At 48.4% G+C, this 17,538-nt stretch overlaps 1 protein-coding gene across 2 annotated transcripts in view; it reads left to right on the top strand.

The window, feature by feature from the left end:
• FLT1 (fms related tyrosine kinase 1) overlaps positions 1-17,538 on the top strand; it is a 180,084-nt gene that overhangs the window by 127,909 nt on the left and 34,637 nt on the right. For both annotated transcript variants that reach the window (XM_029936905.1, XM_029936906.1), the window contains exons 16-17: positions 11,568-11,674; positions 15,744-15,876. In XM_029936905.1, coding sequence (XP_029792765.1) covers positions 11,568-11,674; positions 15,744-15,876 — 240 coding nt within the window. The remainder of the gene's footprint in view (positions 1-11,567; positions 11,675-15,743; positions 15,877-17,538) is intronic.

Here is a 17,538-nt window from a genome sequence, read left to right on the forward strand (position 1 = left end):
AAAAAAAAAAAAAGTGGAGGGTAGCATTCCCCAAATACTTACAGTCATGGTCCTGTTTCTCTCTCAAATAATCCTCATCTCAAAATATTCTTTCAACTCGTCTGCTTATAACTGGAGAGAACACCTCCCTCTTTGAAGGATTGTTCATTTACTTTTTTTTCCTTAACATTTATTTATCATTGAGAGAGAGAGACAGAGCATGATCATGGGAGGGGCAGAGAGATGGGGAGACACAGAATCCAAAGCAGGCTCCAGGCTCTGAACTGTCAGCACAGAGCCTGACGTGGGGCTCAAACCCACAGACTGTGAGATCATGACCTGAGCCGAAGTCCAATGCTTAACCAACTGAGCCACCCAGGAGCCCCTTGTTCATTTACTTTTAAACAAGGACTCCAGATGTGGCCCTCAGGGGAGTAGCTGCATTGGGCCAGGCAGGGCCACAGATCTGGGGGAGTGGTGGCTGCAGAAGGCAAGGAGGTACCCAGCCCTCGGTCCAGAAGGCATTTCCCCCCAGCCCCTCTGCTGACAATGGAGCAGTTATGAAGCCCGGACAGGAGCGAAATGGCTGACCTTAACCTTGCAGCCAGGTAATGGCAGACGTGCATGAGCACTGGGTTCTTCTCACACCCACTCCAGCCCCATCCCTGCCTTCCTGCACGCCATCCCCACTCTCCTCTACCAGAGACCAGGGGTCAGCATCTGACCCCACGGCCAGGCAGCTGATGGCTTAGGAGAAAGGGATATTTACACAAATTTACAGGTCTCCACAAAGACTTTCCTTCCTTTCCCTTCTTTGCCTTTTCTGCCAGACTCATCTGGGTTTCCTAGAAGACACATCACTTCACGGCATCGGTGCACTTCTTCTGCCCCCAGTCATGACCGACCCCCTTTCCGTTTGCCATAAATCTACCCTCTGGGAGTTGTCTCTCCTTCTGGGATGCATTTTCTGTCCCTAGGCAGAGCCATGGCACCGTGGAGGCTCCCAGGCTGTCCTGGAGCCACACTCTGGCCATCAGAGAGCCTGACTCACACGAACTGCTAAGGATGGCCCCGTGGGAACACAGCCCAGAATGTTTTTTGTCCAGGTGCCTTCCCCATTTCAGCCTAATGCTCCTTGTCCCCTGTGTCCAGTTTAGATCCTCCAGGATGAATGTCTGACTCAGATACTCATTCTCTCCCCTGCCCTTGCCCATTATGGTCTTGAGTCTTTCAATCAGTACTTCTTGCATTCTGCCTTGTATTGTTACTTAGGCATCCATGGGCCTCTCTCCCTACTGAACTGTAAATGTCGTGAGGCAGGAGTGGTGTCTAGCACACCTTTGTCCCCCACGCCCGTGCCTAGCATTTTGCAGGAGACTGTTCATTCGGTGCCTTTGTGTGCAGAAACTGCTAGCCAACAGGCGGCGCACGTAATCCCATGGGCTACATAAGAATCCAGAGAAGTAACCAGTATTATCTTCAGTCTACCAATGGGAAGATGGATGCTCCAAAGCGTTGTTATTTGCCCAAAGTCACATGACACATGCGTGGTGAGGCTGACTGTGGTCCGTGTCCCATAACTACCTCCGTTCTTCCCCTCCCTGAAGTGCCGTGGGGGCTTGTCCTCGAGGCCGTAGCCTAAAATTGAGCTCTGAGACTTTTTCCGTTACGTCCTATTATTTGGATTTCTCCCTACCTGGTTCTAATTTCCTACAGCGATTCCGCTTCCCAGCACACGCTTCTCTGAAAAGTCAGACAGCGTTAAGATTGTGGCTGCCACTGATCTTTTCTACACATTTCCATCAGCCTGGGTCATGCGCTCCTGAGGAAATGGGGAGATAGTTCTCGCTTCAGTTGTCCACGTCAGCTGCTGCTGCGGGTGTCCTGACCCAGTCATCTCCCGACATCACCTCACAGTCTCCCAAACAGCCCACCTACTCTCTTCTTCAATCCTAGAGGATCTTTTTAAATTTTTTAAAAAATATTTATTTATTTTTGAGAGAGCGAGAGAGCAAATGAGTGGGGAGGGGCAGAGAAAGAGGGAGACAGAGGATCTGAAGTGGGCTGTGCACTGACAGCAGCAAGCCCGATGTGGGGCTCAAACTCATGAACTATGAGCTCAAGACCTGAGCCAAAGTTATACTCAACCAACTGAGCCACCCAGGCGCCCCTATGGTGATCTTTTTAAATGACTAATCTTACGACAGATCACTTTCCTGCTGCAAACGTGTAGTGATTCCCGGTTGCCAGTTATCCTCAGCCAGGCACACAGGGTCCTTCCTGGCCTCCTTCTGCGGCTTTATTTATGGCTTATGCCTCCCTCTGTCACACCTGAGCTCTCCAGCCCTGCGCCTGCTCATAACCCCCTGAAATATGATGTCCCGCATCTTCTGCCCATACACCGCACCTTCCTTTAGTTTCCAGAACCTTCCTTCCCACCTCGTTCTCCCCCGACACCCCTACTGATCCTGACAGTTCAAGTTTGCTCCTGCTGCGGGTGTAGAGGAAGGGACCTCCTGCCTTCCCACCACTCCCCCTCTGCGCTCCCAGGGTACTTGACGTGTACCTTTCATGCAGTGCTTACCACGGCGTATTATTCATTCCTCTATCCCAGAGCATTTTGGAAGCATGTTTGTGGATTGATCTACCTAGAAAACCACCACTGAATGTCTGAAAAAAAGACATGCATCAAGATACTGCTTAGGGCGGCAGAGATAAGCCAAATTCAATCCGCTGGTAACTCAACAGCATAGTTATGTGCCCAGGACAGCGGCACATAGGGAAGTGTAAGCCGTGTCCCCGAGCCTCAGTGTGCTTTGAAAACCTGGCTGGAAGGAGAGGAAGGTGCACATGGAAGCAATTAGAACCAGATCGAAAGGCACTTTGAACTCCTCCCCAGGGTGAAGTGGGAACATTAGTTGGTATGGAGCAGACCACCCAGTGCTGCTACTAAGAGCCCAGGGAGGTCACAGAGGCAAGGAAGGACATGGTTAGTGAACTGAGGTCTAAGGGAAGCCTCGTGGGACGTTGGGCTGGCAAGGTGAGCGGGGCAGGGAGCTAGGAGGCACCAGTGGGCCTTCTCCGTGATGTCCCTTGGCAACAACCAAGTCTAGGTGATTTTAAATAGTTCCTATCGGCTAGCCCACTGCGTTTTCTGAGGAACTGGTACTTTGGATTCATGACCTCTTTTCCCTCGAGTTGCATTAATCCGCAGTAGCACCTGGGGAAATGATCTCGTGCACAAGGTGGCGGCAGACTTTATGTACGTGGCTCTTTCTTTTCACTCCTCACTGTCCCCAGCTGTTATGCTTTGTGAGTGCTTGTGTCTGCTTTTCATGTTTTACTGCCTTTGTCCCTGCTCGCTTTTGTAAAGCCCCCTCCCCGGCCCCGCTCTCGGAGTGACAGCTCGATCCCACCTCTCCATTTAAAAACAGGTGACCTGATCTGCAGTCAACAGACTGAAATCTGTACCCATTTAGTCATATAAGTGGGACCATATCCTAACAGGGTAGTGATAAAGCAGTGTAAATAAATGAGGATGTTTGGTCTAAAAACTAAGGGGCGATATTATTGTTTTCCTCAACTATTTAACAAGCTTCACACAGGGGAGACAGTCTAACTCCTCCTTTGATACACCAGAAAAGATTCCTGAGACCAAGGAAAGGAGAAAGATGGTGGGGCCATGTCAGGAGGCAGTTTTCAGCTGTCAGTACATAATTTGGGATAAGAAGATTTCTAAAAAGCAGGCGTTGTGTGGATCTTATTAATTAGATGCAGTATCTTGAATGGGAGTCCTTGAGGCTCACTGAATAAAAAGCTGACCCTCGGATATTCTTCAGAATAGCTCCATGCGGTACCTGCTTCATAATGGAATCCCTGGCTCTCTGGTAGCTGCGAAACGTTCCCCAGCTTCAGACTTGATTTCCTAAAATATGCATGTAGACGCTGCACATGGACCATCTTGTCAGGTGGCGTTTAGGAAATGAAACCAAGCAAATGAGTTGTGTCTGCGGCTGTGTTTAACAGATTTAAAGAGGCTCGTGAATTAGCCAGGAAGGAAACTGTCTGCTCTTTTTATTTCCCTTGAAAAAGGATTCTTATACTCAGAGATAAAACAATGTGTTATTTTTGTATCTAAAAAGGATGAGGGGACTGTGGAGTCAAATTCGCTTCTTTAAATAATCCCAGGTCTTGTTTGGTTTGGACGGTACATGAGCACACGTGGACCTCTCAAAGGGGAAGTTCTAATGTTAAAAACAACAACACAAAACTGTTAGGGACCAAAATAATTTCTGACATTGACCTAGCACTCAGTAGCCCGTGGGACTCCGTGGGGCTGTTTCAATAAAAGCGCAGCACATTGTCACCCAAGGACTTAAGATAAAGTATACTTTATCGTTATTGCAAGTAAGAGCCACACTGTATATGTAAATACATTCTGATGACAGATTTAAGCCTTGCTATTGAGATACTGTGTCAATAGCATTTATAATTACACAGGAGAAAATTTCATGGTAAACATCCTTTCAGGGACTACGGATGGATAGGAAAATCATAGAAGGCACCAAAGGACTGCCTCAGGGTCTTGCAGTCTAAATGGAATGGCATTAGAGGTGAGATGTGTAAATGTTATACATAATAGTTGCACATTAACACATTTCAGGAAAGGACGCACACAGCAGGAAACGTACGCTGTGTTCCTTAATGAATTCTGAGAGTAAAGAATAGGAAAAGCTCAAAAGTATCCCAGGTGTGCCGTCCTGCCTTCTCTCCCTTTTGGCCAGGCCAGCTCTCAGGTTTTGTTTCTTTTTGACACTCCTCTGAGGCTGGATGGCCCTCTGCTTTGGCTCCTCTCTTCCTGAATCCTACCCCAAATTCACTCCCTGCTGCCCATCCTGGCCCTAGGAAGGATGTGATAAACTCATTCACATGAAGATGTTGGTGATTGATGTTACTGCCTTCCTGGGTGTTGGCCGTTCAGAAGGGTTCCCAAGGAGGGACCGGTGCTGGCCATGGAGAGATGAACTCCCTACTCCGTGATTTCCCCCAGGAGGGCCAGAGGACGGGATAGGCATGCCTTTGTACTTCAAGTCTAAACAATGACATCAGGCTGGCCTTGATCAAGAATTCAAAAAATGGTGATGGAATGCAGTTATAAGGTCTTCTGCTCATTGACCATGCATTCGTCTAGTTAACTTTGGGGACAACCCAGTGGGGATTTTTTTTTTCCCATCAGCAGGCAAGAATCTGAAGCACAGATAGATTTATACTTGGTTTGGGGTTACAGGGCAAGGAGAGGCGGAGCTGAGGACTGGGTGTGCAGAGCAGAACCATGCCGCTCTGGCTGGAAGGCAGGAGAGGACCCCCTCTGACATCGAGTCTTCACTGCTCCAGAACTGTGTGCCCTTGGGCCAGTTACTTTCCTTCCCGGAGCTCACCTGCAAAACAGACATTAGTAACGGTGCGCCAGCCTTACCAGGCTGTAAGGGTTAACACACTGAAAACAGTATCTGCTGTATAATAGACACTTTTTAAATATTACCTCGCATTACTGTTTGTGAACATGTGAAACCACATTAACTTCAACAAAACTTTCTGCATTACGGTTTTCCTACACTCAACCAGTGAGTCACCCAAATGGTGTTCCAAGCTACAGAATTCCTATGTGACTGAAGAAGTTTAGCTTTACCAGGTTTGATAAAAATGTGTCCTCAAACTGATGGCAGAGGATGGAAACCTTAGATATCTTTTACCTGTAATTCTTCTTGAAAGCTTTTAATTTGAATAGTCTTTCCATAGAACTCTGCCCTTAAGAGGGGTTCCAAATTGGCATCCAAAGATTCCTAAAAAGCCTTATAAATAGCACGAAAGCCAATTTTAATATTCCAATCAGCCTTAGAGAAATTACATAAGAAGATGAGCTGAGTTATTGGTTATTGGATTTTAGATAAAAAGGGGTAGTGCCGTTTGCCTGGCTCATGGTGGAGAATCAGGTCAAGGTATGTTGGATTCATTTCCTTTTCATCCATATTGAAATATTTATTGAGACTTCTATTGGGCGGGTGCTGGAGATGCGAAATGAACACAAAACACACCCTTCGCTTGATGTTTTAAGAGCTTAACCCACATAGACAGTTACCTTAAGTTAAAATAGTGATAGAACCAGAGAACAACTTTCATGCCATGCTGGCAGGTATGAGGCGAATTTCTCAGTGAAGGCAGTGACTCAGCTGTCTGCAAAAAATGATCGCTATTTGGGTCAAAGTCTGAAGAGTTTTAGAAAACACCAAATTGTGATGCATGCTATAGGTTTGGATGAAAACAAAATTATCTTGTATTGTACCTGAAGTCCAAAAGATAAAGATTATTTTTTTTAAAAAAGGAAAAGGGAACACCAGGGAGGGGTTGCGGGGGGAGAAACTTCAAAAGAATTGCTCTCAGGGTGCATGGGTGGCTTCATCAGAAAGCGTCCAACTCCTGATTTGGGCTCAGGTCATGATCTCACTGTTCATGGGATTGAGCCTCACATCGGGCTCTGCACTGATGGCACGGAGCCTGCTTGGGATTCTCTCTGTCTCTCTAAATAAATAAATAAATAAATACATTAAAAAAAAAAAAAGAATAGCCCCTACTAGGTTCATACATTTCAGCTGTGAGCCAGGTTGCTGTTCGAGGGCCACATTGGAAGGATGAAGCTGGGGCCCAGGGTCCTGGGTCTAACACAGCCGCTCGCTCTCTGCCCTTTCCCAGGGGAGGTTGTGCTCTCTCAAGTCAAGGCAGGTCCCGAGCCAGAGGCCCTGGTCTTCTGCCTTGGGAGTTTTCCTAACCTCCTGGGAAGGACTGGCAGTTATACAGGGAGAGCCAAGTCTCCTAGCCCTGCTGCCTGTTGATTCAGACGGTCTGGCGCCACATAATGCCATGTGTCATGGCAGACGTGACACTGCCACTGCACAGAGCCTGGGCCCTGTGCAGAGTGAGCAGCCGTCACCATCAGAAAGACACAGGGCAGGGCAGTGGGATGCGACAGCTGCACAGACTCTGGACAAGCCGCATCGCCCCCCGGAGGAACGAGTGCATCCCCAGGGGGGCATCTGTCCTTCCTGTCCCAAGAGGGATGGTCTGAATCTTGAAAGGTAGTCGACATGGAACCATTGCTCTGTGCCACAGGATTTGCAGCATCTGTAATAAGAAAGTACGGTTCTCCTGTCTCTTCAGATTGGCCCCACTCTTGTCATTATCCCATAGCGAAATAACCTTGCAGCGTGCCTTGCTGCTGGCTTCCACACACCCCATGTGAGAGCAACGTCCCTGAGACCCGGTGCTAACTCCTAGTTATGGTCAAATCCCACCCACGTTTCCTCTCCTCCTTCCCCTGCCACGGGCAGCTGGGCTGTCTCACGGGCTGAGCTCATCAGCTGTCACCAGCAAGTTGAAGCTGGGTCTCGCCAGGCCAGAGTGTGGATGTTTGACCTCTGAGAAAACATCCAAGGGCCGTATAGGAAGAGACGATGAGGACTTGGAGTCCGTCTACTCAGCCTAAGACTCTCCTTGTGGTTACTTTCCAAACAAAGACAAGAGATTGAGCTCTCAAGTGAGACAGAGATAGAGCACAGATACTACATTATATCTGCTTACATTCTTAGTTTTCAGGCAGCAGGACTAGAATATTAACTAGACCTTTCTCCTGTAATAAGTGTTTGTTGTGAAGAAGGCTGCTAATGAGTTGGTTCTCGAAATGTGTTAATGCACACAAACACATTTGGTCCCAGTGAAAGGAATTTTGCCTGAGTAAGGGCTGTGGAATTACTTTGGGGGTCAACTTCCTGCCCCGTGGAATGCAGTGGGAATGTTCCCACAGTGGGAGGGGGCCTGTCCCAGAGCCATCCAGGCAGAAGGCATCTGCAGAGCTTCTCAGCAGACAGTACCGGTCTCAAGATGCTGTCAGCATCTCCAACAGCCAAAGGCCACGGAGGCCTGAGCACGCCCCAGTCTGTGTGCATGTGTGTGAATACAGCAAGGTGGCAGGCATTAGACCTTTCCCATGGGGGAGGAAATCCAAACCCCTATGAACTCAAGCTTACGATATTCCCATTGAGAGGATCCATACTGAGCGAAAAGCTGATCATACTTTGAAACTTCTTTGAGAAGGGCTGTTTCCCATCCTCATGAGATTCGGGGAAACTTGGCCACCGGCTAACAAAGCTTGGCTTCGTTTAGCCATACTCATTCATGCCTTCAGCCTGTACTTTCAGGATGCCTAGGTGCTGGGCACTCTGCTAAACACGAGCAATGGAGCAGTGAACAGGAGAACCACAGTCCTATATTCTGCGGCTCCACTGGAATTTTGAACATATTTATCTGTTCAGACTGTGAGCTCTAGACCATCCAGACCTCTCATCCACCACCATATACTAGTATCTAGAACAGAGCGAGCGGCACAGGTGGGGTTCCATGGGTTTCTTGGATTAATACGCACCAATGAGAATTTGACCCCGAGCCCTTTGAAAGCTTTGTGGAACTCTTTGGAATCAAAACCAATTCTAACTTATCCACTCACTCACCCAAACCATGGGGGGCGGGGAGGATATAAATATGAAGAGGATGTGGCCACAGCCCCCGGAGGCTTGCATTCTGGTAGGGAAACAGCGAGTGCAAAGCATGGATGTGCAGAAGGGCTGCGCCTCCATGTAGATTTAAGAAACTACGAGTATTTCAATGTGTTCAGAGCATGTGGGAGAACAGCAGGAGATGGAGGTGAAGAGATAGGCAAGATAGGGCACAAAGGACCCACTGACGTGGGATTTTTATCCTGACAGCTGTGGGGAGCAGACGTGGCGATGATGAAATTCAGACAGAGGCCAGATCATGTTGGCCCAGAGTGGATGGGAACCTGGGGCGTGGGGCAGGGAGTCGGGGCTGGTCAGGAAGCTGGTGCTGTGGTCCAGGTGACAGCTGGCGGGGCCTCGATGTAGGCATTGATGGGGGGGCAGGACAGGAGGTGGCCGTTTCCTGAGCCATGGGAGGAGAACCGGCAGGACTTTGTGTCGGCCTGGGTGCGAAGAGAATGGATTTCCCCTCTAGACTAAAGGTGTGCCGCAGCAGGGACTGTGGCCTGCAGGAAGCGCATGCGCTCGGTGGCAGGGTGGGTAAGAGGGGAGAAGGAAATGGCTCAGGTTTCCAGCTTGTGGGTTTGCTGTTCTTCAGAGACATTTCAGCAGCTCCAACTGCCTGAATGCAGCATGTGGTTTAAGCCCTGCACAGCCACGCTCAAACTCTCTGTGGTCCTGTCCTTGCCTTCTACAGCCACTTCTGCCACCTCATATCCCGGCTCTGGGTCTTCATTCATGCTGTCCCCTCTGCCTGTATGCCCTACCCTGCCTCCTCTCTGTAGGCCACTGTCCATTTCCGTGTCCCTCTTCCAAAAAGCATTAGATTTCCTCAACCCTTGAACCTCTTATTTCACGTCTTTGTATCTGCCCTAAGTCTCCGTTGGGTTGCAAGTGATGAGCCCCTAGAGAGTGACAACGTTCTCTTGCTCACCTTCCCATCTGCTCCAGATGGAACATCGCCCAGAGTAGGAATCAGGACCTTCCTGTTGAATTGAAACAGCCCACGAGATGAAGCACTCATCTAGGAAACAGGCATATTATTGCCACCAACTCCATAGGGTGGTTGTAAGGGCTTGGCATGTAGTAAGTGCTCGGTAAATGATACCATTCACCGGGGCCCCTGGGTGGGTTAAGACTCTTGGTTTGGGCTCGGGTCATATGATCTTGAGTTTTGTGAGTTCAAGCCCTGCATTGGGCTCTGCGCTGCCAGTGTAGAGCCTGCTGGGGGTCTTTCTCTCAATCTCCCGCTCACACTGTCTATGTGTCTCTCAAGATTCATAAACTTTTTTTTTAATTTTTTAATGTTTTATTTATTTTTGATACAGAGAGAGACAGAGCATGAGAGGGGAATGGGCAGAGAGAGAGGGACACACAGAATCTGAAGCAGGCTCCAGGCTCTGAGCTAGCTGTCAGCACAGAGCCCGACATGGGGCTCGAACCCATGAACGAGAGATCTGACCTGAGCCGAAGCTGGAGGCTTAACTGACTGAGCCACCCAGGCGCCCCAAGATCCATAAACTTTAAAAAATGATACCATTCACATCATTATATCTAAAAAGAATAAGTCCCATTTGTTCTTCCCTAGCTGACACTAAACCTCTGCCTCCTTGTTGTGAGGCTGAAGGATAAGGCAGCCCTCTAAAATTCATGGGATGGGGTGCCTGGGAGGCTCAGACGGTTAAGTGTCCAGCTTTGGCTCAGGTCATGATCTCACAGTTCGTGGGTTCGAGCCCTGCATTAGGCTCTGTGCTGACAGCTAGCTCAGAGTCTGGAGCCTGCTTCAGATTCTGTGTCTCCCTCTCTCTCTGACCCTCCCCTGCTTGCACTGTCTCTCTCTGTCTCTCAAAAATAAAAAATATTTTAAAAAATTTTTAATAAAAATAAAAAAATAAAATTCATGGGAAATTGTCCCCTGGAATCGATAAGTAGGGGCCCACTATTCTGGCCCCTTGGGGCATTCCTTCCCTTACAAGTCCCAAAGACCTTCCTCTCCAGCGGCTTCTCTTGAGCACATTGGGTCTTTTCTGGTGGTGGAGGACCTTCCCAGCCTTCAAGCTCTGCACGATTCCGAGAAATGAGGTGATTGGAAAGAACCGGCTTCTCACCGCAGCCTCTGGAGGCTCGCTGCTGCTGCAAAGGTCAGAACGGGAGCGAGATGCAGGCGCAGGAGGTGGGCAGTTCGGCCCGGCTCTTCTAGAAGGAGCGATCAGGCAGTGGTGATGGTCCTTGAGTTTTAGTTCTATTTTTAAAATCAAAGCAGGAGAGTTTTGTGAGTCCCAAAGGAGCCCCTTTGTGTCGTTTTTATTATTAGTTTTTTTCTGTAGAATTTCCTCTAAAACTCATTAGGGAGATTTCACATATTCCAGATTTGGCACTTAAATGGGCTTTTGTTCCTGCCTTAATTTTTTTCCTTTTTAAAAATTTCTCTTTGGGGAGGCGCCTGGGTGGCTCTGTCAGTTAAGCGTCTGACTTCGGCTCAAGTCATGATCTCACGGTTCGTGGGTTCAAGCCCCGCGTCAGGCTCTGTGCTGACAGCTCGGAGCCTGGAGCCTGCTTCAGATTCTGTGTCTCCTCTCTTCTGTGTCTCTCCTGTTTGCACTCTGTCTCTCCCAAAAATAAAATAAACGTAAAATTTTTTAAATTTCTTCTCAGATTTTTAAGTAGCTATATCTGGGGTTATGAAGTTTGCAAAGTCAGCCACAGAATTTCTGAAAAGCCTTTTAATGTGCTCACTTCGGCAGCACGTATACTAAAAATGAAGCGCCGTTTAATTTCCACGTGCTAGTTTAGGATGACAAAATAGCACGTACCCTGCTGGACTCAAAAGGGGAGGGAGGACCCGTCCCAGAGACCAGCCCTGGCGCCGGCAGGTGCATGCACCACAACAAACCAGTTGGGGCACTGGAGCTGCTGTACGGAGTCACAGGGACCCTCGGTTTGACGGTGCCTTTGTGGACTGTCTTGATTTTCTCTCTCCAGGAACCTCGGACAAGTCTAACCTGGAGCTGATCACGCTGACGTGCACCTGTGTAGCTGCAACCCTCTTCTGGCTCCTACTAACGCTCTTTATCCGGAAACTGAAAAGGGTAAGAACATCTCATACCACCTTCTACGCTCCTTTTTACGTAATATTCCAAAACACTCGGCTCCCATCTAGAGCAGGCGCTAAGCACACATTAGGCCCTAGCCCCCTTGCCTCGGTTTCTGTCTCTGACCTGGTGGACCCCCAAACCGAGTCATTAAAACATCTCTCAGACGTCACATATAGTAGAGGAAAAGCTCGCGCAATGAATAGATGACTGTTTCCCAGCAACAGGAGGAGGGGGGCATTTTGGATATAAAAACAAGTAATAAAATCCTTAAATTCAGCCTGACACCTGGGAAGTCTTTATTTTCTTGTTCTCTGCTAAGAAATGAAAAGGAGAATGCAAAATAAAGACTCTCCTCTGATCTGCCTCTTATAACATAATAGAAATACCAACAAATGCAGTGTGACTCTGCACTCTCTGAGCCACCGCATGACTCTGTTCCTCAGTGGGAGGGTCCGACTGAAACACGGGACATCAGATTTCTATAATGAAGCCCGCAGCACCACATGTTTCTCTTGCTCCAGGGACCAAGGAGTCAATGCTCATTCATCCATCCGTGCCTCAAGTGTTTACCAGAGAGGAGACTGACTTTCATTTGTTACGCAGACAAATGTGAAACTGCCGCTAGAGGCAGCGGACTGAAAGATGTGTAAGGGGGTGGCCGGGCAGAGAAGGGAGGGAAAAGTGCTGCAGGCAGGGGGAAGAGCCTGTGCGAGGTTGCAGTGGGGCAGGTACGCCGCGGGAAAGAGAGACTGACAGAGGCCAGCGTGGCTGCAGTGGTGGGAATGAGGTAGGAGGAGAGGCCAGAGAGGAGAGGCGGTAAAGCCTGGGGAGACTGTGAGAAAGGTAGTCTGTATGCTGGAAGTAAAAGGAAGCCGGCGGGGGGGGGGGGCGGTGCGGCAAGGTATGTTGGTCAACAAAAGCAATCCTAAATGCAAGAGATTTGTGTCTGGAAACAGAATTTTGGATGCTGTGAAAATGGACCAGAGGAGGCAAGGGTGAGTAGAGAGGAACTTTAGCAGAAGACTTTATAGGAGTCCAAGTAAGAAATGATACTAGCGTATTCCAAGTGATTCAAATCCAGAGATAGTTCGCGGGTAAAATCGACAGAACTTGAAATGTATCAAGAAGGCCTCCTCCATTTCTGGAGATTTAGACTCCCTCATTATCGTGTCATGTCTCAGGACAGGCTTTTTTATGTAGTGTCTCCATTAATCCTTCCAAAAAATGCAAAGAGGTAGATATGTATCATCCCCATTCTATAGAGAAAGTGAGCCTCAGAGAGGCAAAATAACTTTTCCAAAGTGACAAAGCCGGTTAGAGTCAGAGCTGAGTTTTGAACCAAGGTCGTTGGATCTTAAAGAGACTCATAACCGAAACCAACAAGGTGTCCTTTGTACCCGTTGAAATGAGAGGCGAGGATAGCAGGTGTCCCCTGTGGTGAATATCATCAGGCATCCGCTGTAGGGAATGATCGGTTTCGAGATGTGAACGCCAAGGCCACTGCTTTACAAGGAGACAAAGGCCACACGGCGGCCTTTTGAAAGGAGAGAAACATCATACAGGGAAATAGATCAAATCTGCCAAATAGATTAGAACCGTCAAATCTGGAAGGCAGGTTCAGAGGCTTACAAAGGAGGGACAAGAAGAAAGATCTTCAGAGAAAGTCAGGTTTAGAGAAAGAGTTTGAAGGTTGAGGCGAAAGGAAAGTGTCAGAAGAACTCAGCCCACCACACTCCCCTGCATACCCCAGATTAAGGGAGGAGCACAGAAGAGCCTAGTAGAAGTAAAACTGAAAGGTGAATTGGGACTCAATTCAAGATGACCCTAGTATTTCTAAAAATCTGAAATCTTGAGGTCAATAAGAAAGGACAAGAGCAAGAAAGGCTTCTCTCCACAAGAGAATGCATAGAAAACTCAGAAGGTGATGAATTGTAGGAGGCAAGGAGATACACGTCGCCAAAAACAATTTCCATGTGGTTTCTCCAAACCACAAGTGGATTCCTTGTTGATACAGATTGGACATTATTCATTTAACCCCTACCCTGCATGAGGCCAGTGTTCTAATCACAGCTAACGTTGATCCTTAGCTTACTGGATACCAGTCCCTGTGCTCACAGCTTGACATGGATTATTTCACATAATATGCACAACACCCCTAGGAGATAAGCACTGTCATTATCACTGTTTCACAGATAAGGAAACTAGGTTTAGGAAGGTTAAGTAGCTTGCCAAGGTTATGCACTGGTCCGGAGTCCATCTCTGACTCAGATCCAGTCCGTCAGCCTCCATGCCTGGCCTCTGAAAGTGCTTAGCCGTGCAACTCCCAGGCCAAACACCTTGCTGCTGCTCAGTGTTAATGTCGAGCAAAAGAATAAATATTTGTCAACGAAGATTCTGCGATCCTACTCTCTCCTACGCCCTGACTTGTGGTTTGGGTGGGGTTCCTTCTCCCTGCCTTATTGAGATGAACCATAAACTTCCATCGGTGCTAGATGGGGAGATGGTTCCTCATTGCCTGACCCTTCGCCTCTCTCTCATGCTCTGCCAAGCTCCCCATGTGTTCTCCAGAAACTGAGATGGCCCTTGTTGGGCTTCTGCTATCCCGTGCTCTCTGAAGATGGGAGATTGTTTCTTGTCAGATTGATTCGATTGGACAGGGAAAAGCATACTCCTGCAACCTAATCCAGCAGCTTCTTCAGCACGCACCCAGCACCCTGGGTCTTATAAACTCACACGAGTGCCCGACAAGCTGACCTGTACAAGACTGGCACTGGCAGCAAATGTAGCTCGTGACAGATGTGCCCCGCATCTTTCTCTGTTTTCCGCTCGTCGTGGAGGCCAGGCCAATCTTTCTGCTGTGAGCTATTTGTCACACATTTTAGTGATAATTCCTCTGAGTAGGAGACCGATTGCAAGTGATGGATGAGGTGAGCTGTGACAGCCCAGAGCGGGGTGAGTAAGAGCCGGAGAATGTGGGCGAGCGTGACATGATGTATATGGAGAAGGTATCTTCTCTCCTGAACGCTGGTCCTGCTTTGGGAAGAGTCACGCAAGACGGGCCTGAAACTCATTGAAATGAAGTTTATTTAACTCCTAGGCAAGATTTATCAAAACCCACCTTATGTGGGCCTTCCTTTCTTTCCTGCCCCCAGAAATGCCATCATCAATTCTACATCAAATGAACAGGAAATACAGCCATTGCTATGCATCTAAGACACTAAATGCAAATCCACTCATCTATGATTTGAAATAAAGGAAATTTTCTGGGCTCGATGTGCCTTACCAAGATAAAACGAGCACCTGAAGGCAGCTGCCCACCTTATTTGACATCTACTGATGGCCAAGTGAGCTCAGGACATAGCTGTGTTTGAGTCTCATACCCTATTTACTCCTTGGCCATTGAAATAATTAACTTCTGTTTCTTGCTGGAGGTAATCTTATTCTCTGCTCACTAACGGACCCTATAGTTTTTCCAGACGGCTTCAGCAACCAAGGTGCCAGGACTTGTGAGCATATTTAAACACTTCACAGGAAATATGCCTCTTCACTGTCCCGGGGCTCCTGGGTTCCCTTCGCCACCTCTGGCCGTCCTTGAAAATGCTGAAAAATTACGACCCCGCTTGGTGCCACTGGCCTATTTTGCGACGTATGCTCCTGCTGGTACAGAGTGGTCGTGGAAAGTATTTTCAGTCAGTTGCTTGGAATGATTTTATAAAGGTGTTTTGTGTGTTTGGCGAAGGACCATCCTATGACACTTGTCTAAGAACAGGCTCCAGGTCGCTGGAGAGCCCGGGCACGCGTTACCGACCAAGGAACAGGTGACAACCGGAAGAGCGTGTTGAATGGCACTTGCACGCCCCAGTGCGACAGGCACACGTGCATGCACAGGCCTACTTTCTGTCCAGCCACACGCTTTCAACCACCTGAACCGAAATAGTACCAGAAGTTGCTAGGGATTGTTTTAAACTGGGCATCCGGGGTTGTTTCTGTTTTGTTTTGTTTTGTTTTGTTTTGTTTTAAGTTGTTTCCGGGATAGTGACGCTGTGGCCTCTTTCTTTCTCAGTCTTCCTCTGAAATAAAGACTGACTACCTGTCGATTATAATGGACCCGGACGAAGTCCCCCTGGATGAGCAGTGTGAGCGGCTCCCCTACGATGCCACCAAGTGGGAGTTCGCCCGGGAGAGACTCAAACTGGGTAATGTATTTTTGCTCAACAGATTCCTCAACGTGCAAACCACGTAGTTCGAGGGCTGCAAAAATCAACTAGACTCGGGGTTTATCCTCCAGCTGCTCACAAACCAGCAAGGGAGATGGGCACTAAGGCAAATAATCCTAAGGGTGCTGGGACAGCAGTACAAGGGTACAGGGCTTCCGCTCCTTCTCGCAACAGTTTCCAGCACCTTCTCTGGGCGGCAGACACCCGTTTAGGCCGCGGGGTTGCAAAGGTGTCTGAGTGTCTTCCCTCAATGGGTGAAGGAGTTAGCCACAAAAGGAGATGGGTGCATGGCAGAGATGAGTTCCCTCAGGAAGCTGACAAGTACGGGCACTCTTAGTGACATCTTGGAGGACTTAGAAATTCATCGCCTAGAATACAATTTAAGATGGCCAAGAACAGCACAACCAAACCTTTGGTGAAACCATTGGTGCCCTTGAAGGCTGTGGACCACAAAACTCCTCTGCACAGACCCACAGATGATACAACTGGGAGTTTTCCTGGGTGTTCAGAATATCTAGACAGAGAAGATAGTGCTAGGGGTCATTGGCATTTCAGTTTTGGAGAGCAAGAGCTGATGTTTCCACGTAATACAGGTGCTGCAAACATCCGGCGAATGCGCTCTCCCTCTGCGTGTCCCTGATCTTCTCCAGCTCAGACCTCACCATGCCAATCGATCTCCAGCCCTCAGTAGTAGAACACAAAAGGAGTCTCAATAACTCTTGCCCAGAAGTTTTGGATTGTGGCTCCTGAAAACTTTCCACTCCGTCTGTGTATGCCAGAATCATTAATAGTTGGAACTAGGAACCGAGCTCATGGACCCAGTGTTCCTGGATCTTGTCACTCTCAGCGAAAGAGTCTGTTGTTCCAAATTCAACTGCCTTGCCTCCCCTCTCCCAACAGACAGGCGATGTTGGAGTGGGAGTCTGGGGCGGGGAGGGGTTGGAGAGAGAGGGAGAAGTGGCTCTTCTTGTTCTCTCGGGCCTTGAAATGATTCCACTTATGTTTCTTCTTATACGAGAAAGAATACTTGGCCCCAAGAGTATGTTCTGTTTGGCTTGGGGAAGAAAATTGGAAATTGGTAAAAAGCTGGAGAGACAGGCAAAAGCCAGCTATGGCTGCTGACAGGGGTGGGGCGGGGGTGCGCAGGGGGAGGACTCAACTAAATTTAGAGTAGTTAAGGGCAGGTGGTACACGAGACGAGTTCCTTCTGCAAGTCTAAATCATATGGCAGCTAGCCCAGCCCCTCCGCAACCTTGGCAAGGAGCTGAGATAATTTTCCCACAACTGTAAGCCATTCTCAGGCCACATTGCTTTCCAGAGTGATTAGTCACCATCAAACTCGCTTCTTCCTGTAGAGGACAGATGGGCTGTCCATCGCGTCTCTTCGCTCCTTCGCCTGGTCTCCATCCCTGTGATCTATCGCACATTGAGGGACATTGCTAATCCTTCCACCAGATTTCCCCTGGGGCCCTGGGGGTTTAGATAATCTCATTTCAGGAGATTCTCCTCGTTGAAGACCTTTCTTATGGATCTCTTCCTTCCTGGGGTTGCCAGATGTTATGATTTGGCTCATATGGATGGGAGTGTCTTTGATGGGGAAGAGAAAGAGTGTCAAGTGAGCTCACTGTGTCTTTCAATACA

This window comes from Suricata suricatta, chromosome 4 (genome assembly GCF_006229205.1).
Source record: "Suricata suricatta isolate VVHF042 chromosome 4, meerkat_22Aug2017_6uvM2_HiC, whole genome shotgun sequence".
Lineage (NCBI taxonomy): Eukaryota > Metazoa > Chordata > Mammalia > Carnivora > Herpestidae > Suricata > Suricata suricatta.